General features: G+C 48.8%; 1 protein-coding gene across 1 annotated transcript; it reads left to right on the forward strand.

Moving 5' to 3' along the window:
• Positions 1–529: 529 nt before the first annotated feature.
• Positions 530–25,030, forward strand: LOC116362191 (probable JmjC domain-containing histone demethylation protein 2C). The gene is made up of 6 exons (XM_031816504.1): positions 530–905; positions 4,752–4,946; positions 6,569–6,708; positions 12,436–12,615; positions 15,836–15,967; positions 23,641–25,030. The coding sequence occupies exons 1-6, from the start codon at positions 530–532 to the stop codon at positions 23,722–23,724; spliced, it is 1,107 nt and encodes a 368-aa protein (XP_031672364.1). The 3' UTR covers positions 23,725–25,030.
• The last annotated feature ends 808 nt before the right edge of the window (positions 25,031–25,838 follow it).

A 25,838-nucleotide genomic window follows, 5' to 3' on the forward strand; every position in this document is an offset into this window, starting at 1 on the left:
AGGTCTCAGGTCACTGTCAGTGAACAGCCTCAGGTCACTGTCAGTGAACGGGCCTCAGGTCACTGTCAGTGAACGGGCCTCAGGTCGCTGTCAATGAACGGCCTCAGGTCGCTGTCAATGAACGGGCCTCAGGTCGCTGTCAATGAACGGGCCTCAGGTCGCTGTCAATGAACGGCCTCAGGTCGCTGTCAATGAACGGGCCTCAGGTCACTGTCACTGTCAATGAACGGGCCTCAGGTCACTGTCAATGAACGGGCCTCAGGTCGCTGTCAATGAACGGGCCTCAGGTCGCTGTCAATGGACGGGCCTCAGGTCGCTGTCAATGGACGGGCCTCAGGTCGCTGTCAATGGACGGGCCTCAGGTCGCTGTCAATGGACGGGGCCTCAGGTCACTGTCAATGAACAGGCCTCAGGTCACTGTCACTGTCAATGAACGGGCCTCAGGTCACTGTCAATGAACGGGCCTCAGGTCGCTGTCAATGAAAGGGCCTCAGGTCGCTGCCAATGAACGGGCCTCAGGTCGCTGTCAATGGACGGGCCTCAGGTCGCTGTCAATGGACGGGCCTCAGGTCGCTGTCAATGGACGGGCCTCAGGTCGCTGTCAATGGACGGGCCTCAGGTCGCTGTCAATGGACGGGCCTCAGGTCGCTGTCAATGGACGGGCCTCAGGTCGCTGTCAATGGACGGGTCGCTGTCAATGGACGGGCCTCAGGTCGCTGTCAATGAACGGGCCTCAGGTCGCTGTCAATGGACGGGCCTCAGGTCGCTGTCAATGGACGGGCCTCAGGTCGCTGTCAATGGACGGGCCTCAGGTCGCTGTCAATGGACGGGTCGCTGTCAATGGACGGGCCTCAGGTCGCTGTCAATGAACGGGCCTCAGGTCGCTGTCAATGAACGGGCCTCAGGTCACTGTCACTGTCAATGAACGGGCCTCAGGTCACTGTCAATGAACGGGCCTCAGGTCACTGTCACTGTCAATGAACGGGCCTCAGGTCACTGTTAATGAGCGGGCCTCAGGTCACTGTCAATGAACAGGCTTCAGGTCTCAGGTCACTGTCAATGAACAGGCTTCAGGTCTCAGGTCACTGTCAATGAACAGGCTTCAGGTCTCAGGTCACTGTCAGTGAACAGGCCTCAGGTCACTGTCAATGAACAGGCCTCAGGTCACTGTCAATGAACAGGCCTCAGGTCACTGTCAATGAACGGGCCTCAGGTCACTGTCAGTGAACAGGCCTCAGGTCTCTGTCAGTGAACAGGTCTCAGGTCACTGTCAATGGACGGGCCTCAGGTCACTGTCACTGTCAATGAACGGGCCTCAGGTCACTGTCAATGAACGGGCCTCAGGTCACTGTCACTGTCAATGAACGGGCCTCAGGTCACTGTCAATGAACGGGCCTCAGGTCACTGTCACTGTCAATGAACGGGCCTCAGGTCACTGTTAATGAGCGGGCCTCAGGTCACTGTCAATGAACAGGCTTCAGGTCTCAGGTCACTGTCAATGAACAGGCTTCAGGTCTCAGGTCACTGTCAATGAACAGGCTTCAGGTCTCAGGTCACTGTCAGTGAACAGGCCTCAGGTCACTGTCAATGAACAGGCCTCAGGTCACTGTCAATGAACAGGCCTCAGGTCACTGTCAATGAACGGGCCTCAGGTCACTGTCAGTGAACAGGCCTCAGGTCTCTGTCAGTGAACAGGTCTCAGGTCACTGTCAATGGACGGGCCTCAGGTCGCTGTCAATGAACGGGCCTCAGGTCGCTGTCAATGAACGGGCCTCAGGTCGCTGTCAATGAACGGGCCTCAGGTCACTGTCAATGAACGGGCCTCAGGTCGCTGTCAATGGACGGGCCTCAGGTCGCTGTCAATGAACGGGCCTCAGGTCACTGTCAATGAACGGGCCTCAGGTCACTGTCAATGAACGGGCCTCAGGTCACTGTCAATGAACGGGCCTCAGGTCACTGTCAATGAACAGGCCTCAGGTCAATGTCAATGAACGGGCCTCAGGTCACTGTCACTGTCAATGAACGGGCCTCAGGTCACTGTCAATGAACGGGCCTCAGGTCACTGTCACTGTCAATGAACGGGCCTCAGGTCACTGTTAATGAGCGGGCCTCAGGTCACTGTCAATGAACAGGCTTCAGGTCTCAGGTCACTGTCAATGAACAGGCTTCACGTCTCAGGTCACTGTCAATGAACAGGCTTCAGGTCTCAGGTCACTGTCAGTGAACAGGCCTCAGGTCACTGTCAATGAACAGGCCTCAGGTCACAGGTTCCCATGACCCTCAGGTCAATGGACGGGCCTCAGGTCACTGTCAGTGACAGGCCTCAGGTCTCTGTCAGTGAACAGGTCTCAGGTCACTGGTCAATGAACAGGCCTCAGGTCACTGTCAGTGAACAGGTCTCAGGTCTCTGTCAGTGAAACGGGCCTCAGGTCACTGTCAATGAACAGGCCTCAGGTCACTGTCAGTGAACAGGTCTCAGGTCTCTGTCAGTGAACCGGCCTCAGGTCACTGTCAGTGAACAGGCCTCAGGTCACTGTCAGTGAACAGGCCTCAGGACGCTGTCAGTGAACAGGCCTCAGGTCACTGTCAGTGAACAGGCCTCAGGTCACTGTCAGGTGAACAGGCCCTCAGGACGCTGTCAGTGAACAGGGCCTCAGGTCACTGTCAATGAACAGGCCCTCAGGTCTCAGGTCTCTGTCAGGTGAACCGGCCTCAGGTCACTGTCAGTGAACAGGCATCAGGTCCACTGTCAGTGAACAGGCCTTCAGGTCGCTGTCAGTGAACGGGCCCTACAGGTCACTGTCAGTGAACAGGCCTCAGGTCCTGTCAGTGAACAGGCCTCAGGTCACTGTCAATGAACGGGCCCTCAGGTCCACTGTCAGTGAACCGGCCTCAGGTCTCAGGTCACTGTCAGTGAACCGGTCTCAGGTCACTGTCAGTGAACGGCCTCAGGTCACTGTCAATGAACAGGCCTCAGGTCACTGTCAATGAACGGGCCTCAGGTCACTGGTCAATGAACTGGGCCTCAGGTCACTGTCAATGAACGGGCCCTCAGGTCACTGTAATGAACAGGCCTCAGGTCACTGTCAGTGAACAGGCCTCAGGTCACTGTCAGTGAACAGGCCCTCAGGTCTCTGTCAGTGAACAGGCCTCAGGTCTCTGTCAGTGAACAGGCCTCAGGTCTCTGTCAGTGAACAGGCCCTCAGGTCTCTTGTCAGTGAACAGGCCTCAGGTCTCTGTCAGTGAACAGGTCTCAGGTCACTGTCAATGAACAGGCCTCAGGTCACTGTCAGTGAACAGGTCTCAGGTCTCTGTCAGTGAATGGGCCTCAGGTCACTGTCAGTGAACAGGCCTCAGGTCTCTGTCAGTGAACAGGCCTCAGGTCTCTGTCAGTGAACAGGTCTCAGGTCACTGTCAATGAACAGGCCTCAGGTCACTGTCAGTGAACAGGTCTCAGGTCTCTGTCAGTGAACGGGCCTCAGGTCTCTGTCAGTGAACAGGGCCTCAGGTCTCTGTCAGTGAACCGGCCTCAGGTCTCTGTCAGTGAACCGGCCTCAGGTCACTGTCAGTGAACAGGCCTCAGGTCACTGTCAGTGAACAGGCCCTCAGGTCGCTGTCAGTGAACGGGCCTCAGGTCACTGTCAGTGAACAGGCCTCAGGTCACTGTCAGTGAACAGGCCTCAGGTCACTGTCAGTGAACAGGTCTCAGGTCCACCTGTCAATGAACAGGCCTCAGGTCACTGGTCAGTGAACAGGTCTCAGGTCTCTGTCAGTGAACGGGCCTCAGGTCACTGTCAATGAACAGGCCTCAGGTCTCTGTCAGTGAACCGGCCTCAGGTCACTGTCAGTGAACAGGCCTCAGGTCACTGTCAGTGAACAGGCCTCAGGTCGCTGTCAGTGAACGGGCCTCAGGTCACTGTCAGTGACAGGCCTCAGGTCACTGTCAGTGAACAGGCCTCAGGTCACTGTCAATGAACGGGCCTCAGGTCACTGTCAGTGAACCGGCCTCAGGTCTCAGGTCACTGTCAGTGAACCGGTCTCAGGTCACTGTCAGTGAACCGGCCTCAGGTCACTGTCAATGAACAGGCCTCAGGTCACTGTCAATGAACGGGCCTCAGGTCACTGTCAATGAACGGGCCTCAGGTCACTGTCAATGAACGGGCCTCAGGTCACTGTCAATGAACAGGCCTCAGGTCACTGTCAGTGAACAGGCCTCAGGTCACTGTCAGTGAACAGGCCTCAGGTCTCTGTCAGTGAACAGGCCTCAGGTCTCTGTCAGTGAACCGGCCTCAGGTCTCTTGTCAGTGAACAGGCCTCAGGTCACTGTCAGTGAACAGGCCTCAGGTCACTGTCAGTGAACAGGCCTCAGGTCGCTGTCAGTGAACGGGCCTCAGGTCACTGTCAGTGAACAGGCCTCAGGTCACTGTCAGTGAACGGCCTCAGGCCTCAGGTCTCTGTCAATGAACAGGCCTCAGGTCCTCTGTCAGTGAACAGGCCTCAGGTCTCTGTCAGTGAACCTGCCTCAGGTCTCAGGTCTCTGTCAGTGAACGGGTCTCAGGTCTCTGTCAGTGAACCGGCCTCAGGTCTCAGGTCTCTGTCAGTGAACGGGCCCTCAGGTCTCAGGTCTCTGTCAATGCTACACCATCAATATGTGTTTCATTGAAACCTAACAAAGCAGAAATGGAACATGAATGCTGGAATTAAAATGAAAGAAAGACATAGTTTATTCTGAGTTCAATGTCTACTGATAGAGGTCAGATTATCTCCGGAAGCCTTAAATACACATCAACAACATGCTGAAGCTTCCTCCTCTCTCCCTGTAGGAGTGGCAGCGTCTCAGGAGCAGGACTTTGGGACAGCTAACCTTCACAGGGAGGTCTCTGACATCGTCTCTGTCCTGGTGTACGTAGGAGTGGCCAAGGGGAACGGAGTCCTGTCCAAGACGGGTAAGAAGCGAACCAACACTGAACCCTGGGCTGTGCTCTATATAGTCAATAGATAACCAACCCTGGGCTGTGCTCTATATAGCCAATAGATAACCAACCCTGGGCTGTGCTCTATGTAGTCAATAGATAACCAACCCTGGGCTGTGCTCTATATAGCCAATAGATAACCAACCCTGGGCTGTGCTCTATATAGTCAATAGATAACCAACGCTGGGCTGTGCTCTATGTAGTCAATAGATAACCAACACTGGGCTGTGCTCTATATAGCCAATAGATAACCAACCCTGGGCTGTGCTCTATGTAGTCAATAGATAACCAACACTGGGCTGTGCTCTGTATAGTCAATAGATAACCAACACTGGGGTGTACTCTATATAGTCCACTCTGAAGTGGTGAGACAGGGGTTACTGAAGTCTGAAGTGGTGAGACAGAGGTTACTGAAGTCTGAAGTGGTGAGACAGAGGTTACTGAAAGTCCTGTTCCACTCTGAAGTGGTGAGACAGGGGTTACTGAAGTCTGAAGTGGTGAGACAGGGGTTACTGAAGTCTGAAGTGTTTGAGACAGGGGTTACTGAAGTCTGAAGTGGTGAGACAGGGGTTACTGAAGTCTGAAGTGTTGAGACAGAGGTTACTGAAGTCCTGTTGCACTCTGAAGTGGTGAGACAGAGGTTACTGAAGTCCTGTTCCACTCTGAAGTGTTTGGAGTCCTTGGACTCTCTCTCTCTCTCTGGTCCTGTCCTGTACCTGGGACTCTCTCTCTGGTCTTGTCCTGTCCTGGGACTCTCTCTCTCTCTCTGGTCCTGTCCTGTACCTGGGACTCTCTCTCTGGTCTTGTCCTGTACCTGGGACTCTCTCTCTCTCTATGGTCCTGTCCTGGGACTCTCTCTCTCTGGTCCTCTCCTGTACCTAGGACTCTCTCTCTGGTCTTGTCCTGTACCTGGGACTCTCTCTCTGGTCTTGTCCTGTACCTGGGACTCTCTCTCTGGTCCTGTCCTGGGACTCTCTCTCTTGTCCTGTCCTGGGACTCTCTCTTTCTGGTCCTGTCCTGGGACTCTCTCTCTCTTGTCCTGTCCTGGGACTCTCTCTTTCTGGTCCTGTCCTGGGACTCTCTCTCTCTGGTCCTGTCCTGGGACTCTCTCTCTCTGGTCCTGTCCTGTACCTGGGACTCTCTCTCTGGTCTTGTCCTGTACCTGGGACTCTCTCTCTCTTGTCCTGTCCTGGGACTCTCTCTCTCTGGTCCTGTCCTGTACCTGGACTCTCTCTCTTGTCCTGTCCTGGGACTCTCTCTCTCTGGTCCTGTTTTGTACCTGGGACTCTCTCTCTCTTGTCCTGGGACTCTCGCTCTCTGGTCTTGTCCTGTACCTGGGACTCTCTCTCTCTTGTCCTGTCCTGGGACTCTCTCTTTCTGGTCCTGTCCTGTACCTGGGACCCTCTCTCTCTCTCTCTCTCCTCATCACTATTCATTACAGACAGACACCCTCTATGCTCAGTCTCTCTCTCATCACTATTCATTTTTAAGGGATGTTGATGCTTGTGTCAGCGAGCCCCGCCTCTCTGTGTTGTCAATGTACAGCAGACTCTGAGATGTGTGGTGTTTCAACTCCCACTGTGTTTGTGTTGCAGGAGTGTTGAAGAGACTGGAGGAGGAAGACTTGGACGACAGCGTGAAGAAGAGATTAAAGGATTCCAGCGAGACACCTGGAGCCTTGTGGCACATCTACATTAGCAAAGATGTGGAGAAAATTAAAGACTTTCTGCACAAGGTTAGTCTCACTTTAATATGTTCTCTGTCTGTCTGGCCTCTGTCTGGCTGTCTGTCTGTCTCGCTGTCTGTTTGGCACTCTGGCTGGCTCTCTGTCTGTCTGGCCCTCTGTCTGGCTCTCTGGGTGTCTGTCTGTCTGGCCCTCTGGCTTTCTCTCTGGCTGTCTCTCTGGCTGTCTGTCTGGCCCTCTGGCTGTCTCTCTGTCTCTCTGGTCGGCTCTCTGTCTGTCTGGCTCTCTGTCTGGCTGGCTGTTTGGCTCTCTGGCTGGCTGTCTGGCCCTCTGGCTGGCTCTCTGTCTGTCTGGCTCTCTGTCTGTCTGGCCCTCTGGCTGGCTCTCTGTCTCTCTGGCTGTCTCTCTGGCTGGCCCTCTGGCTGTCTGTCTGGCTGGCTCTCTGGCTGGCTCACTGGCTGTCTGTCACACTCACATATATATTCAAGTGGCTTTATTGTCATGGGAAACGTATGATAACATTGCCAAAGCAAGTAAAATAGATAATCAACAAAAGTGAAATGAACAGTAAACATTACACTCACAGAAGTTCCAAAAGAATAAAGACATTTCAAATGTCATATTATGTCTATATACAGTGTTGTAACGATGTGCAAATAGTTAAAGTACAAGGGGAAAATAAATCAACATAAATACAGAGCATTCAGAAAGTATTCAGACCCCTTGACGTTCCCCACATCCCTCCATGCCACAGGCCCACTACAAAACAGACCAAATGAATCCTTTTCCTCATTAGTCCACACACATCACCCCTCAATGATAAAGCAAATCTAGCAGAAATACCCCATCTACATAACATTCAGACCCTTTGCTATGAGACTTCAAATTAAGTTCAGGTGCATCCTGTTTCCATTGATCATCCTTGAGATGTTTCTACAACTTGATTGGAGTCCACCTGTGGTAAATTCAATTGATTGGACATGATTTGGAAAGCCACACACCTGTCTATAAAAAGTCCCACAATGCATGTCAGAGCAAAAACCAAGCCATGAGGTGGAAGGAATTGTCCGTAGAGCGCCGAGACAGGATTGTGTCGAGGCACAGATCTGGGGAAGTGTACCAAAACATTTCTGCAGCATTGAAGGTCCCAAGAACACAGTGGCCTTGGAACCACCAAGACTCTTCCTAGAGCTGGCTGCCCGGCCAAACTGAGTAATCATGGGAGAAAGGCCTTGGTCAGGGAGGTGACCGAGAACCCGATGGTCACTCTGACAGAGCTCCAGAGTTCCTCTGTAGAGATGGGAGAACCTTCCAGAAGGACAACCATCTCTGCAGCACTCCACCAATCAGGCCTTTATGGTAGAGTGGCCAGACGGAAGCCACTCTTCAGGAAAAGGCACATGACAGCCCGCTTGGAGTTTGCCAAAATGCACCTGAAAATTCTCTGGTGTGAACTCTTTTGCCTGAATGACAAGCATCACGTCTCTCTCTCTCTCTGGTTCTCTCTCCCTCTCTCTTTTCCTCTCTCTCCTCCCCTCCTCCTCTCCCTCTCCTCCTCTCTAGATGCCCTGATAAAACCCATCAGTCTGAGGGAGTTGTTTTACTATGGGACACAGCAGCCCAGCATCATGTCTCTCTCCTCCCCTCCTTCTCGCTCTCCTCCTCCTCTCTCTCTCCTCCCTCCCCTCCTCCTCTCCCTCTTTCCTCCTCTCCCTCTCTTTCCTCCTCCCTCTCTTTCCTCCTCTCCCTCTCTCTCCTCCCCTCCTCTCCCTCTTTCTCCTCCTCCCCTCCTCTCCCTCTTTCTCCTCCTCCCCTCCTCTCCCTCTTTCTCCTCCTCCCCTCCTCTCCCTCTTTCTCCTCCCCCCCTCCTCTCCCTCTTTCTCCTCCCCCCTCCACTCCCTCTTTCTCCCCCCCCTCTCCCTCTTTCTCCTCCCCCCCCTCCTCTCCCTCTTTCTCCGCCCCTCCTCCTCTCCCTCTCTTTCTCCTCCTCTCCCTCTCTCTCCTCTCTTTCTCCTCCTCTCCCTCTCTCTCCTCTCTGGATGCCCTTATAAAACCCATTAGTCAGAGGGAGTTGTTTTACTATGGGACACAGCAGCCCAGCATCACGTCTCTCTCCTCCCCTCCTCCTCCTCCTCTCCCTCTCTCTCCTCTCTGGATGCCCTTATAAAACCCATTAGTCAGAGGAAGTTGTTTTACTATGGAACACAGCAGCCCAGCATCACGTCTCTCTCCTCCCCTCCTCCTCTCCCTCTCTCTCCTCCCCTCCTCCTCTCTCCACTCTAGTCTTTCAGAGGGAGTTGTTTTACTATGGAACACAGCAGCCCAGCATCACGTCTCTCTCCTCCCCTCTCCCTCTCTCTCCTCCCCTCCCCTCCCCTCTCTCCACTCTAGTCCTTCAGAGGGAGGAGTTTTACTACGGGACACAGCAGCCCAGCCTGACTGACGAGACACTTTATTGCTGACTGAACTGTGTGTTGTGGTTGTACTGTTCTGTGGATGGTGGGTATCTCATCCTGCAGCCTTGTCTCTGTCTGGTTTACTGAGTAACGTCACTGATGTCCTGAATCTGACCTGGTGCCGTCCTGAATCTGACCTGGTGCCGTCCTGAATCTGACCTGGTGCTGTCCTGAATCTGACCTGGTGCTGTCCTGAATCTGACCTGGTGCTGTCCTGAATCTGACCTGGTGCTGTCCTGAATCTGACCTGGCCCTGTCCTGAATCTGACCTGGCCCTGTCCTGGTTCTGACCTGGTCCTGTCCTGAATCTGACCTGGTGCTGTCCTGAATCTGACCTTGTGCTGTCCTGAATCTGACCTTGTGCTGTCCTGAATCTGACCTGGTGCTGTGCTGAATCTGACCTGGTGCTGTGCTGAATCTGACCTGGTGCTGTGCTGAATCTGACCTGGTGCTGTGCTGAATCTGACCTGGTGCTGTGCTGAATCTGACCTGGTGCTGTGCTGAATCTGACCTGGTGCTGTGCTGAATCTGACCTGGTGCTGTCCTGAATCTGACCTGGTGCTGTCCTGAATCTGACCTGGTGCTGTCCTGAATCTGACCTGCTGCTGTCCTGAATCTGACCTGCTGCTGTCCTGAATCTGACCTGGTGCTGTCCTGAATCTGAACTGGTGCTGTCCTGAATCTGACCTGGTCCTGTGCTGAATCTGACCTGGTGCTGTCCTGAATCTGACCTGGTCCTGAATCTGACCTGGTCCTGAATCTGACCTGGTGCTGTCTTGATTCTGACCTGGTCCTGTCCTGAATCTGACCTGGCCCTATCCTGAATCTGATCTGACCTGGTCCTGTCCTGAATCTGACCTGGTGCTGTCCTGAATCTGACCTGGTCCTGTGCTGAATCTGACCTGGTGCTGTCCTGAATCTGACCTGGTGCTGTCCTGAATCTGACCTGGTCCTGTGCTGAATCTGACCTGGTGCGGTCCTGAATCTGACCTGGTCCTGAATCTGACCTGGTGCTGTCCTGAATCTGACCTGGTGCTGTCCTGAATCTGACCTGGTGCTGTCCTGAATCTGACCTGAATCTGACCTGGCCCTATCCTGAATCTGACTAGGTGCTGTCCTGAATCTGACCTGGTGCTGTCCTGAATCTGATCTGACCTGGTCCTGTCTGAATCTGACCTGGTCCTGAATCTGACCTGGTCCTGTCTCGATTCTGACCTGGTCCTGTCCTGATTCTGACCTGGTCCTGTCCTGATTCTGACCTGGTCCTGTCCTGATTCTGACCTGGTCCTGTCCTGATTCTGACCTGGTCCTGTCCTGAATCTGACCAGGTGCTGTCCTGAATCTGACCAGGTGCTGTCCTGAATCTGACCAGGTGCTGTCTTGATTCTGGCCTGGTCCTGTCCTGAATCTGACCTGAATCTGACCTGGTCCTATCCTGAATCTGACCTGGTCCTGTCCTGATTCTGACCTGGTCCTATCCTGAACCTGACCTGGTCCTATCCTGACCTGACCTGGTCCGGTCCTGAATCTGACCTGGTCCTGTCCTGAATCTGACCTGGTCCTGTCCTGAATCTGACCTGGTCCTGTCCTGGATCTGACCTGGTCCTGTCCTGATTTTGACCTGGTGCCGTCCTGAATCTGACCTGGTGCTGTCCTGATTCTGACCTGGTCCTGTCTGAATCTGACCTGGTCCTATCCTGAACCTGACCTGGTCCTGTCCTGAATCTGTCTTGGTGCTGTCCTGAATCTGACCTGGTTCTGAATCTGACCTGGTCCTGTCCCGAATCTGACTTGCCCTGATTCTGACCTGGTGCTGTCAGGAATCTGACCTGGTGCTGTCCTGAATCTGACCTGGTGCTGTCCTGAATCTGACCTGCCCTGAATCTGACCTGGTCCTGTCCTGAATCTGACTTGGTCCTGTCCTGATTCTGACCTGGTCCTGATTCTGACCTGGTCCTGTCCTGATTCTGACCTGGTCCTGCCCTGAATCTGACCTGGTCCTGTCCTGAATCTGACCTGGTCCTGTCCTGAATCTGACCTTGTGCTATCCTAAATCTGACCTGGTCCTGTCCTGAATCTGACCTTGTGCTATCCTGAATCTGACCTGGTCCTGTCCTGAATTAATAACCTTAATATAGAGAAGCAGCCTCATTTATTAGGGCATCTCTTTAGTTCCCGTCTATTACCTGTGGTGTTTACTGTCTGTTCTACTGATGTCCTCCTCCATCAGGTTTCATGACGGAGCACCCAGGGTTGAATATAGATTACCTGTGGTGTTTACTGTCTGTTCTACTGATGTCCTCCTCCATCAGGTTTCATGACGGAGCTCCCAGGGTTGAATATAGATTACCTGTGGTGTTTACTATCTGTTCTACTGATGTCCTCCTCCATCAGGTTTCATGACGGAGCTCCCAGGGTTGAATATAGATTACCTGTGGTGTTTACTGTCTGTTCTACTGATGTCCTCCTCCATCAGGTTTCATGACGGAGCTCCCAGGGTTGAATATAGATTACCTGTGGTGTTTACTATCTGTTCTACTGATGTCCTCCTCCATCAGGTTTCATGACGGAGCTCCCAGGGTTGAATATAGATTACCTGTGGTGTTTACTATCTGTTCTACTGATGCCCTCCTCCAGGGTTGAATATAGATTACCTGTGGTGTTTACTATCTGTTCTACTGATGCCCTCCTCCAGGGTTGAATATAGATTACCTGTGGTGTTTACTATCTGTTCTACTGATGTCCTCCTCCATCAGGTTTCATGACGGAGCTCCCAGGGTTGAATATAGATTACCTGTGGTGTTTACTATCTGTTCTACTGATGTCCTCCTCCATCAGGTTTCATGACGGAGCTCCCAGGGTTGAATATAGATTACCTGTGGTGTTTACTATCTGTTCTACTGATGTCCTCCTCCATCAGGTTTCATGACGGAGCTCCCAGGGTTGAATATAGATTACCTGTGGTGTTTACTGTCTGTTCTACTGATGCCCTCCTCCAGGGTTGAATATAGATTACCTGTGGTGTTTACTGTCTGTTCTACTGATGTCCTCCTCCATCAGGTTTCATGACGGAGCTCCCAGGGTTGAATATAGATTACCTGTGGTGTTTACTATCTGTTCTACTGATGCCCTCCTCCAGGGTTGAATATAGATTCATCTAATATTTAATCTGATGCAGGTTTCACCTTCTCTGAATAGTATCTGCTGCTCTCTGTCTGTGGTCTGTCCGTCCGTCCGTCCGTCTGAATTAGCTCATCAGTCTAACCTCTCCTGTGTAGTTTCTGTGTATAATCTTAGCTGTGTGTTCTTCATGTGTTGTCAGCAGGTTGCTAAGGAGCAGGGGGCGGAGATTTCAGCAGAGCACGACCCAATCAGAGAGCCGGGCTGGTACCTGAGCAGGAAGTTGCGTCAGCGTCTGTGGGAGGAGCATGATGTGCAGGGCTTGACCGTGGTTCAGTTCCTGGGGGACTCTGTCCTCATCCCGGCCGGGGCGCTGCACCAGGTACCTCTGGTAGATTTAGTTTGAACCTTTTTATTAAACACTTATTTAAGAACGACGAGAGACACAACACTACATAAAGACCTAAGACAACAACATGGCAACAACACAACATGACAACAACACTACATAAAGACCTAAGACAACAACATGGCAACAACACAACATGACAACAACACTACATAAAGACCTAAGACAACAACATGGCAACAACACAACATAAAGACCTAAGACAACAACATGGCAACAACACTACATAAAGACCTAAGACAACAACATGGCAACAACACAACATAAAGACCTAAGACAACAACATGGCAACAACACTACATAAAGACCTAAGACAACAACATGGCAACAACACAACATGACAACAACACTACATAAAGACCTAAGACAACAACATGGCAACAACACAACATGGCGACAACACAACATGGCGACAACACAACATGACAACAACACAACATGACAACAACACAACATGACAACAACACAACATGACAACACAACATGGCGACAACACAACATGGCGACAACACAACATGGCAACAACACAACATGGCAACAACACAACATGGCAACAACACTACATAAAGACCTAAGACAACAACATGGCAACAACACAACATGACAACACAACATGGCAACAACACTACATAAAGACCTAAGACAACAACATGGCAACAACACAACATGGCAACAACACAACATGGCAACAACACAACATGGCAACAACACTACATAAAGACCGAAGACAACAACATGGCAACAACACAACATGGCAACAACATGGCAAAAACACAACACGACAACAACATGGCAACAACACAACAACACAATATGGCAACAACACGGCAACAACACATGACAACAACACAACATGACAACAACATGGCAACAACAACATGGCAACAACACATAGCAACAACACAACATGGCAACAACACATGGCAACAACATGGTAGCAACACAACATGGCATCAGCACAACATGACAACAACATGGAAACAACATGGTAGCAACACAACATGGCATCAACACAACATGACAACAACATGGTAGCAACACAACATGACAACATGGCAACAACACAATATGACAACAACATGGCAACAACACATGGCAACAACATGGTAGCAACACAACATGGCATCAACACAACATGACAACAACATGGTAGCAACACAACATGACAACAACATGGCAACAACACAACATGACAACAACATGGCAACAACACAATATGGCAACAACATGGTAGCAACACAACATGGCATCAACACAACATGGCAACAACATGGTAGCAACACAACATGGCATCAACATGGTAGCAACACAACATGGCAGCAACACAACATGACAACAACATGGCAACAACACAACATGACGACAACAACATGACAACATGGCAACAACATGGTAGCAACACAACATGCCAGCAACACAACATGACAACAACATGGCAACAACATGGTAGCAACACAACATGGCATCAACACAACATGACAACAACATGGTAGCAACACAACATGACAACAACATGGCAACAACAACATGGCAACAACACATAGCAACAACACAATATGACAACAACATGGCAACAACACATGGCAACAACATGGTAGCAACACAACATGACAACAACATGGCAACAACACAACATGACAACAACATGGCAACAACAACATGGCAACAACACAATATGACAACAACATGGCAACAACACATGGCAACAACATGGTAGCAACACAACATGGCATCAACACAACATGGCAACAACATGGTAGCAACACAACATGGCATCAACATGGTAGCAACACAACATGGCAGCAACACAACATGACAACAACATGGCAACAACACAACATGACGACAACAACATGACAACATGGCAACAACATGGTAGCAACACAACATGGCAGCAACACAACATGACAACAACATAGCAACAACAGAAAATGGCAACAACACAACATGACAACAACATGGTAGCAACACATGGCAATAACACAACATGACAACAACATGGCAACAACACAACATGACAACAACATGGTAGCAACACAACATGACAACAACATGGTAGCAACACAACATGACAACAACACATGACAACATGGTCGCAACACATGGCAACAACACAACATGACAACACATGACAACAACACAACACAACATGGCCAAAACACAACATGGCAACAACACAACATGACAACAACACAACATGACAACAACATGGTAGCAACACATGGCCAAAACACAACATGGCAACAACACAACATGACAACACATGGCAACAACACAACATGACAACAACACAACATGACAACAACATGGTAGCAACACAACATGACAACAACATGGTTGACTCTGCTGTCTCTGTCCACTTGGGTTCCCCAGGACTGACAACCACTGATACAGTAGACATGACTCTGCTGTCTCTGTCCCCTTGGTTTCCCCAGGACCAGGACTGACAACCACTGAAACCTGATCACATATCCCCTTAGTACCTGTCCCACCGTGTGATGGCCTCATGTTATACTTCTCTCTCTGTCTTTACGTCTCTCTCTCTCTGACCCAATTTCCCTCTCTTTCGGTCTCTCTCTCCCTCTTCTTATCTTGTTTCTGTAGTCTGCTGTACCAGTATAGTAGATGTCCAGATTGCCTTGTAGGTGTTATATTGAACTAGTCAGATAAGAGGAGAGCCTACTGCCACTCTGCTCTGTTCTGTTGGAACTCACTGCCTTCTAGTGATACATGTTCTCAATCCTCTCTCCCCCTCCCTCTCTCTCCCCCTCCCTCTCTCTCCCCCTCCCTCTCTCTCCCCCTCCATCTCTCCACTTCTTTCTCCCCCTCCCTCTCCCCCCCTTTCTCTCCCCCTCTCCCCTCCCTTTCTCTCCCCCTCTCCCCTCCCTTTCTCTCCCCCTTCTCTCTCCTCTCCCCTTCTCTCTCTTCTCTCTCTCCCCTCCCCTTCTCTCTCTCTCCCCTCCTCTCTCTCTCTCCCTCTCCTCTCCCCTTCCCTCTCCTCTCCCCCTTATCTCTCCTCTCCCCTCTCCTCTCCCCCTTATCTCTCCTCTCCCCCTTATCTCTCCTCTCCCCTTCTCTCTCCTCTCCCCCTTATCTCTCCTCTCCCCTCTCCTCTCCCCCTTATCTCTCCTCTCCCCTCCCCCTTCTCTCTCCTCTCCCCTTTCTCTCTCCTCTCCCCCTCCCCCTCTGACAGGTGCAGAACCTTCACAGTTGTGTCCAGGTGATAAATGACTTTGTGTCTCCAGAGCATGTATTCCACTCCTTCCACCTGACACAGGAACTGAGATCCTCCAGAGAAGAGCCCAACTACGAAGATAAACTACAGGTGGGTTTGCTGTGACGAACCCTGTCCTCTCCTGTTCTCATCTCAATGCGTCTCCCTTTAAAGTGACAATCTGACATTGGTACATCCATATTAGGACTTAAAATGAACTACTTTTTTGTTTGAATCACAGAATGCCCTTTTAATGTTCTCTACATACAGGGCCTTCAGAAATGATTCACACCCCTTGACTTTTCCACATTTTGTTGTGTTACAGCCTGAATTTAAAATTGATTCAATTGAGATTTTGTGTCAAAATACTTCATCATTTTAAACACAGATTCAACCACAAAGACCATGGAGGTTTTCCATTGCCTCAGGAAGAAGGGCACCTATTGATAGATGGGAAAAGACATTGTATATCATGGAGCATGGTGAAATTATTTGGGCGGTGTATCAATATACCCAGTCACTACCAAGATACAGGCGTCCTTACTAACTCAGTTGCTGGAGAAGAAGGAAACCGCTCAGTGATTTCACCATAAGGCCAATGGTGACTTTAAAACAGTTACAGAGTTTAATGGCTGTGATAGGAGAACACTGAGGATGGATCAACAACATTGTAGTTACTCCACAATACAAACCTAAATGACAGAGTGAAAAGAAGGAAGCCTGTACAGAATACAAATATTCCAAAACATGCTTCCTGTTTGCAACAAGCCAATAAAGAAATACTGCAAAGAAATTAACTTTATGTCCTGAATATAAAGTGTTATGTTTGGTGCAAATCCAACACATCACTGAGTAACACTCTTCATATTTTCATGCATTGTGGTGGCTGCGTCATGTTAGGGGTATGCTTGTCATCGGGAAGGACTAGGGAGTTTTTCAGGATAAAAAAAATAAATGAAATTGAGCTAAGCACAGGCGAAAACCTAGTTGTCTGCTTTCCACCAGACAGTGGGAGATGAATTCGCCTTTCAGCAGGACAATAATCTAAAACACAAGGCCAAATCTACACTGGAGTTGCTTACCAAGACAACATTGAATATTCCTGACTTGCCTAATTAGATTTTTGACTTAAATCTATGGCAAGACCTGAAAATGGATGTCTGACAATGATCAACAACTCATTTGACAGAGCTTGAAGAATTTTGACAAGAATAATGGGCAAATGTTACATAAATCAGGTTTGGAAAGCTCTCAGAGAATTACCCAGAAAGACTCTCCGCTCTAATCGCTGCCAAAGGTGATTCTACCGAGTATTGACTCAGGGGGTGTGGATACTTATGTAAATGAGATTTCTGTATTTCATTTTTAATACATTTGCAGAAATTCCTAAAAACATATTTTCACTGTAACATGATGGGGTATTGTGTGTAGATGGGTGAGAATCCATTTTGAATTCAGGCCTGTAACACAACAAAATGTGGATGAGTCGAGGGGTTTGAATATTTTCTGAAGGCGGTGGACATAGTATCACCACGGTACAAAACAGAGAACAGAACAACGAAGGAGCTCTCTTCTGGGAGCGAAGGACAAACGGGCTTTGTGTCGGTAATAAAATAATAACGAAGGAGCTCTCTTCTGGGAGCGAAGGACAAACGGGCTTTGTGTCGGTAATAAAAGAATAACGAAGGAGCTCTCTTCTGGGAGCGAAGGAGAAACGGGCTTTGTGTCGGTAATAAAAGAACAACGAAGGAGCTCTCTTCTGGGAGCGAAGGAGAAACGGGCTTTGTGTCGGTAATAAAAGAACAACGAAGGAGCTCTCTTCTGGGAGCGAAGGAGAAACGGGCTTTGTGTCGGTAATAAAAGAACAACGAAGGAGCTCTCTTCTGGGAGCGAAGGACAAACGGGCTTTGTGTCGGTAATAAAAGAACAACGAAGGAGCTCTCTTCTGGGAGCGAAGGACAAACAGGCTTTGGGTCGGTAATAAAACTCAATACAGAGACAAGGTTCTCTCTGGTGAAGCTCAACTTCTCCTCCACCCAAACTCAGACATCTGTACGTTTTGCCCTGCTCTGTACAATGTCCTTCCATGGTACTAATGACATGGTTTTCAGAGTGTTTAGTATTGTAAATACCATGCATTTAGTACTAATGCCATGGTTTTCAGAGTGTTTAGTATTGGTAAATACCAGGCATTTAGTACTAATGACATGGTTTTCAGAGTGTTTAGTATTGGTAAATACCAGGCATTTAGTACTATTGACATGGTTTTCAGAGTGTTTAGTATTGGTAAATACCAGGCATTTAGTACTAATGACATGGTTTTCAGAGTGTTTAGTATTGGTAAATACCAGGCATTTAGTACTAATGACATGGTTTTCAGAGTGTTTAGTATTGGTAAATACCAGGCATTTAGTACTATTGACATGGTTTTCAGAGGGTTTAGTATTGGTAAATACCAGGCATTTAGTACTAATGACATGGTTTTCAGAGGGTTTAGTATTGGTAAATACCAGGCATTTAGTACTAATGACATGGTTTTCAGAGGGTTTAGTATTGGTAAATACCAGGCATTTAGTACTATTGACATGGTTTTCAGAGTGTTTAGTATTGGTAAATACCAGGCATTTAGTACTAATGACATGGTTTTCAGAGTGTTTAGTATTGGTAAATACCAGGCATTTAGTACTAATGACATGGTTTTCAGAGTGTTTAGTATTGGTAAATACCAGGCATTTAGTACTAATGACATGGTTTTCAGAGTGTTTAGTATTGGTAAATACCAGGCATTTAGTACTAATGACATGGTTTTCAGAGGGTTTAGTATTGGTAAATACCAGGCATTTAGTACTAATGACATGGTTTTCAGAGGGTTTAGTATTGGTAAATACCAGGCATTCAGAACGAGCTTCAGATTCTGTTGATGGATGGTAAAAGCTGTTTGAGCTTTTTCAAAAGCCAAAGTCAAACTGCTGTCACCTGACTGGAGAACAGTGTTAAACTGCTGTCACCTGACTGGAGAACAGTGTTAAACTGCTGTCAACAGACTGGAGAACAGTGTTAAACTGCTGTCACCTGACTAGAGAACAGTGTCAAACTGCTGTCACCTGACTAGAGAACAGTGTTAAACTGCTGTCACCTGACTGGAGAACAGTGTTAAACTGCTGACACCTGACTGGAGAACAGTGTTAAACTGCTGTCACCTGACTGGAGAACAGTGTTAAACTGCTGTCACCTGACTGGAGAACAGTGTTAAACTGCTGTCACCTGACTGGAGAACAGTGTTAAACCGCTGACACCTGACTGGAGAACAGTGTCAAACTGCTGTCACCTGACTGGAGAACAGTGTTAAACTGCTGTCACCTGACTGGAGAACAGTGTTAAACTGCTGTCACCTGACTGGAGAACAGTGTCAAACTGCTGTCACCTGACTGGAGAACAGTGTCAAACTGCTGTCACCTGACTGGAGAACAGTGTCAAACTGCTGTCACCTTACTGGAGAACAGTGTCAAACTGCTGTCACCTGACTGGAGAACAGTGTTAAACTGCTGTCACCTGACTGGAGAACAGTGTTAAACTGCTGTCACCTGACTGGAGAACAGTGTTAAACTGCTGTCACCTGACTGGAGAACAGTGTCAAACTGCTGTCACCTGACTGGAGAACAGTGTCAAACTGCTGTCACCTGACTGGAGAACAGTGTCAAACTGCTGTCACCTGACTGGAGAACAGTGTTAAACTGCTGTCACCTGACTGGAGAACAGTGTTAAACTGCTGTCAACAGACTGGGGAACAGTGTTAAACCGCTGTCACCTGACTGGAGAACAGTGTTAAACCGCGGTCACCTGACTGGAGAACAGTGTTAAACTGCTGTCACCTGACTGGAGAACAGTGTCAAACTGCTGTCACCTGACTGGAGAACAGTGTCAAACTGCTGTCACCTGACTGGAGAACAGTGTCAAACTGCTGTCACCTGACTGGAGAACAGTGTCAAACTGCTGTCACCTGACTGGAGAACAGTGTTAAACTGCTGACACCTGACTGGAGAACAGTGTTAAACTGCTGTCACCTGACTAGAGAACAGTGTCAAACTGCTGTCACCTGACTAGAGAACAGTGTCAAACTGCTGTCACCTGACTGGGGAACAGTGTTAAACTGCTGTCACCTGACTGGAGAACAGTGTTAAACTGCTGTCACCTGACTGGAGAACAGTGTCAAACTGCTGTCACCTGACTGGGGAACAGTGTTAAACCGCTGTCACCTGACTGGAGAACAGTGTTAAACCGCTGTCACCTGACTGGAGAACAGTGTTAAACTGCTGTCACCTGACTGGAGAACAGTGTTAAACTGCTGTCACCTGACTGGAGAACAGTGTTAAACTGCTGTCACCTGACTGGAGAACAGTGTTAAACTGCTGTCACCTGACTGGAGAACAGTGTTAAACCGCTGTCACCTGACTGGGGAACAGTGTTAAACCGCTGTCACCTGACTGGAGAACAGTGTTAAACTGCTGTCACCTGACTGGAGAAAAGTGTCAAACTGCTGTCACCTGACTGGAGAAAAGTGTCAAACTGCTGTCACCTGACTGGAGAACAGTGTTAAACCGCTGTCACCTGACTGGAGAACAGTGTTAAACCGCTGTCACCTGACTGGAGAACAGTGTTAAACTGCTGTCAACAGACTGGGGAACAGTGTTAAACCGCTGTCACCTGACTGGAGAACAGTGTTAAACTGCTGTCACCTGACTGGAGAACAGTGTTAAACTGCTGTCACCTGACTGGAGAACAGTGTTAAACTGCTGTCACCTGACTGGAGAACAGTGTTAAACTGCTGTCACCTGACTGGAGAACAGTGTTAAACCGCTGTCACCTGACTGGAGAACAGTGTTAAACCGCTGTCACCTGACTGGGGAACAGTGTTAAACCGCTGTCACCTGACTGGAGAACAGTGTTAAACCGCTGTCACCTGACTGGAGAACAGTGTTAAACTGCTGTCACCTGACTGGAGAACAGTGTTAAACTGCTGTCACCTGACTGGAGAACAGTGTTAAACCGCTGTCACCTGACTGGAGAACAGTGTTAAACCGCTGTCACCTGACTGGAGAACAGTGTTAAACTGCTGTCACCTGACTGGAGAACAGTGTTAAACCGCTGTCACCTGACTGGAGAACAGTGTTAAACTGCTGTCACCTGACTGGAGAACAGTGTTAAACTGCTGTCACCTGACTAGAGAACAGTGTTAAACTGCTGTCACCTGACTGGAGAACAGTGTTAAACTGCTGTCACCTGACTGGAGAACAGTGTTAAACTGCTGTCACCTGACTGGAGAACAGTGTTAAACTGCTGTCACCTGACTGGGGAACAGTGTTAAACTGCTGTCACCTGACTGGAGAACAGTGTTAAACTGCTGTCACCTGACTGGAGAACAGTGTTAAACTGCTGTCACCTGACTGGAGAACAGTGTTAAACTGCTGTCACCTGACTAGAGAACAGTGTTAAACTGCTGACACCTGACTGGAGAACAGTGTTAAACTGCTGTCACCTGACTAGAGAACAGTGTCATCCACATAAAAATGAACATCAGCTGTCTCAATATGGCTCACAATGTTGTTGATACAGATAATTAACGGGACCTAAAATGGATCCTTGAGGCACAACTCAACGGTGTCCGAACCATCTGCCTTAACACACTGGGTTCTATTTGACAAGTTGTTCACAAACCACTCCAGAGCATGACCAGTAATCCCAAATACAGTTCAATCTCTACACCAAGACGGTCTGGTCCACAGTGTCAAACACCAAGACGATATGGTCCACAGTGTCACCAAGACGGTCTGGTCCACAGTGTCAAACACCAAGACGGTATGGTCTACAGTGTCAAACACCAAGATGGTATGGTCCACAGTGTCAAACACCAAGACGGTCTGGTCCCCAGTGTCACACACCAAAACGGTATGGTCCCCAGTGTCAAACACCAAGACGGTATGGTCCCCAGTGTCAAACACCAAGACGGTCTGGTCCACAGTGTCAAACACCAAGACGGTCTGGTCCACATTGTCAAACACCAAGACGGTCTGGTCCACATTGTCAAACACCAAGACGGTATGGTCCCCAGTGTCAAACACCAAGACGGTATGGTCCCCAGTGTCAAACACCAAGATGGTATTGGCCCCCAGTGTCAAACACCAAGGCAGTATGGTTCTGGTCATAGTCACATCCTGATTCAGAAGGCAGTGTTCTGATTTCAGGTCATAGTCACACCCTGATTCAGAAGGCAGTGTTCTGATTTCAGGTCATAGTCACACCCTGATTCAGAAGGCAGTGTTCTGATTTCAGGTCATAGTCACACCCAGATTCAGAAGGCAGTGTTCTGATTTCAGGTCATAGCCACATCCTGATTCAGAAGGCAGTGTTCTGATTTCAGGTCATAGTCACATCCTGATTCAGAAGGCAGTGTTCTGATTTCAGGTCATAGTCGCATCCTGATTCAGAAGGCAGTGTTAAAAGCCATCCGATCATCAGCTGAATTAGACTGTCTTGCTTTAGCCCACACTGCTTTCCGTTTCCTTCTGATTTCAGCCAGTTCATCAGAGAACCATCCCTTCATTCTGTATTGGTGGCTTGTAAATGTGAACTTTGTAGAGGTGTGGGGTGTCAGGGGTTCTATGTACAGTGGACCAGGACAGGGGTACAGGGGACCAGGACAGGGGTACAGGGGACCAGGACAGGGGTACAGGGGACCAGGACAGGGGTACAGGGGACCAGGACAGGTGTACAGGGGACCAGGACAGGGGTACAGGGGAACAGGACAGGGGACCAGGACAGAGGTACAGGGGACCAGGACAGGGGTACAGGGGACCAGGACAGGGGACCAGGACAGGGGTACAGGGGACCAGGACAGGGGTACAGGGGACCAGGACAGGGGTACAGGGGACCAGGACAGGGGTACAGGGGACCAGGACAGAGGTACAGGGGACCAGGACAGGGGTACAGGGGACCAGGACAGGGGTACAGGGGACCAGGACAGGGGTACAGGGGACCAGGACAGGGGACCAGGACAGGGGTCTTGGGTCAAACTGTGTGTATATATATATATATGAGATATATAACAGGTTATGACGCTGGGTGTCAAGTAAAGTGGTAACCAATATTCTTGGTTCTGGAAAATATATTTCACAGCGGTTTTGAGAATTGTACCATCTTATTTTGTCACAACCTGAAATTAGACTAACTTAGTTTTAGCAACCAGGAAATGGAGGAGCAATTTCTGCAAAGTGCAACTTTATTTATTTAACTATTGGGCCAATAAAGGTGTACGTATATTTTTAAGTATGTATCTCTCTCTCTCCTGTTTAACCTCTCCTCTCTGTCCTCGCCCTCTCTCCATCTCTCTCTCTGTCTCTCCCTCCTGTTTAACCTCTCCTCTCTGTCCTCTCTGTCTCTCTCTCTCTCTCCTGTTTAACCTCTCCTCTCTGTCCTCTCCGTCTCTCTCTCTGTCTCTCCCTCTTGTTTTAACCTCTCCTCTCTGTCTCTCCCTCCTGTTTAACCTCTCCTCTCTGTCTCTCCCTCCTGTTTAACCTCTCCTCTCTGTCCTCTCCCTCCTGTTTAACCTCTCCTCTCTGTCTCTCCCTCCTGTTTAACCTCTCCTCTCTGTCCTCTCCCTCCTGTTTAACCTCTCCTCTCTGTCTCTCCCTCCTGTTTAACCTCTCCTCTCTGTCTCTCCCTCCTGTTTAACCTCTCCTCTCTGTCTCTCCCTCCTGTTTAACCTCTCCTCTCTGTCCTCTCCCCAGGTAAAGAACATCTTGTTCCACTCTGTGAAGGATGCATTGACGTCGCTGAGGAGGTACAGCCAGGAGGAGGAAGAGAACTCCTGACCCGTAGTCCCCCTGGCTCCTCCCTCTCTGGCGCCTCCCTCTCTGGCTCCTCCCTCTCTGGTGCCTCCCTCTCTGAGACATCTTCCTTCAGCCTGGAACAGATATATACACACTGACACTAACCACAACAGCAGAACACACTACAACACACTAAAACTACATGTTACTGACCAGCATCACCACCCGGCATCAGGATACTGACCACAGCAGCATCACCACCCAGCATCAGGATACTGACCACAGCAGCATCACCACCCAGCATCAGGATACTGACCACAGCAGCATCACTACCCAGCATCAGGATACTGACCATAGCAGCATCACTACCCAGCATCAGGATACTGACCATAGCAGCATCACTACCCAGCATCAGGATACTGACCACAGCAGCATCAGGATACTAACCACAGCAGCATCACTACCCAGCATCAGGATACTAACCACAGCAGCATCACTACCCAGCATCAGGATACTGACCATAGCAGCATCACTACCCAGCATCAGGATACTGACCATAGCAGCATCACCACCCAGCATCAGGATACTGACCACAGCAGCATCACTACCACAGCATCAGGATACTGACCATAGCAGCATCACTACCCAGCATCAGGATACTGACCACAGCAGCATCAGGAGAACTGAGTTCAGTAGAATCTGGTCTCACAGCTCTGACTGCTGTTCTGGAACCTTCTGTTCTCTGTTTGTTCCTGTTTTCCTTTTGTTTGTTTAGTTCATTTTTTTCTTTCAAACTGTTGTATATTGTTTCTGTGAAAATTATGTATTTATTTTATAGGAGTTGTAAATGCGATGATGTTCTAGATCAAATGTAAATGTGACTTGTACAGTTTGCTAAATGATGAGTTGTGAGACGGATGCCGTTTCCTACATTGAGACAGTTACTGTGAGAGGAAACAGACTTCAGCTGTCGCCGAGAACTCTGGGAGTCGCTGCTGAATTCGTCCTCATGCCATATCTTTTAAAAACGAACTGCCAAACTATTCTATTGTATGAAACTGTGTACAGTTGAATTATGTAAAAAAAAAGACTAAATGAATAATACACTTCAGCATTTTCAGTATTCACTGTAAAATGGAGACATTTACACACAAAAAATAATTTATTCAAATGTTGAAGTTTAAACGATAACAATTGTGTAAATATATACATATATACATTCACTGATGTATTTTTTAAAACATGGCTTGCTTCAATTTGTAATTTTAAAAGTGCAAGTGTTATATGCTTTGGACATTGAAGTTCAAAGGGGTTTTACATTTTCCATTAAAATGGATTCATCAAAGTATGTCTGTGGTGTGTCTTATTGCAGGTATTCCCAAACTGGGGTTTTTCTTATTGCAGGTATTCCCAAACTGGGGTTTGTCTGTGCTGTGTCTTATTGCAGGTATTCCCAAACTGGGGTATGTCTGTGCTTTGTCTTATTGCAGGTATTCCCAAACTGGGGTATGTCTGTGCTTTGTCTTATTGCAGGTATTCCCAAACTGGGGTATGTCTGTGCTTTGTCTTACTGCAGGTATTCCCAAACTGGGGTATGTCTGTGCTTGTGCTTTGTCTTACTGCAGGTATTCCCAAACTGGGGTATGTCTGTGCTTTGTCTTATTGCAGGTATTCCCAAACTGGGGTTTGTCTGTGCTGTGTCTTATTGCAGGTATTCCCAAACTGGGGTATGTCTGTGCTTTGTCTTATTGCAGGTATTCCCAAACTGGGGTATGTCTGCTGTCTTATTGCAGGTATTCCCAAACTGGGGTTTGTCTTATTGCAGGTATTCCCAAACTGGTGTATGTCTTATTGCAGGTATTCCCAAACTGGGGTTTGTCTTATTGCAGGTATTCCCAAACTGGGGTATGTCTGCTGTCTTATTGCAGGTATTCCCAAACTGGGGTTTGTCTGTGCTGTGTCTTTATTGCAGGTATTCCCAAACTGGGGTTTGTCTTATTGCAGGTATTCCCAAACTGGGGTTTGTCTGTGCTGTGTCTTTATTGCAGGTATTCCCAAACTGGGGTATGTCTGCTGTCTTATTGCAGGTATTCCCAAACTGGGGTTTGTCTTATTGCAGGTATTCCCAAACTGGGGTTTGTCTTATTGCAGGTATT

Source organism: Oncorhynchus kisutch, unplaced genomic scaffold (genome assembly GCF_002021735.2).
Source record: "Oncorhynchus kisutch isolate 150728-3 unplaced genomic scaffold, Okis_V2 scaffold808, whole genome shotgun sequence".
Taxonomy (NCBI): Eukaryota; Metazoa; Chordata; class Actinopteri; order Salmoniformes; family Salmonidae; genus Oncorhynchus; species Oncorhynchus kisutch.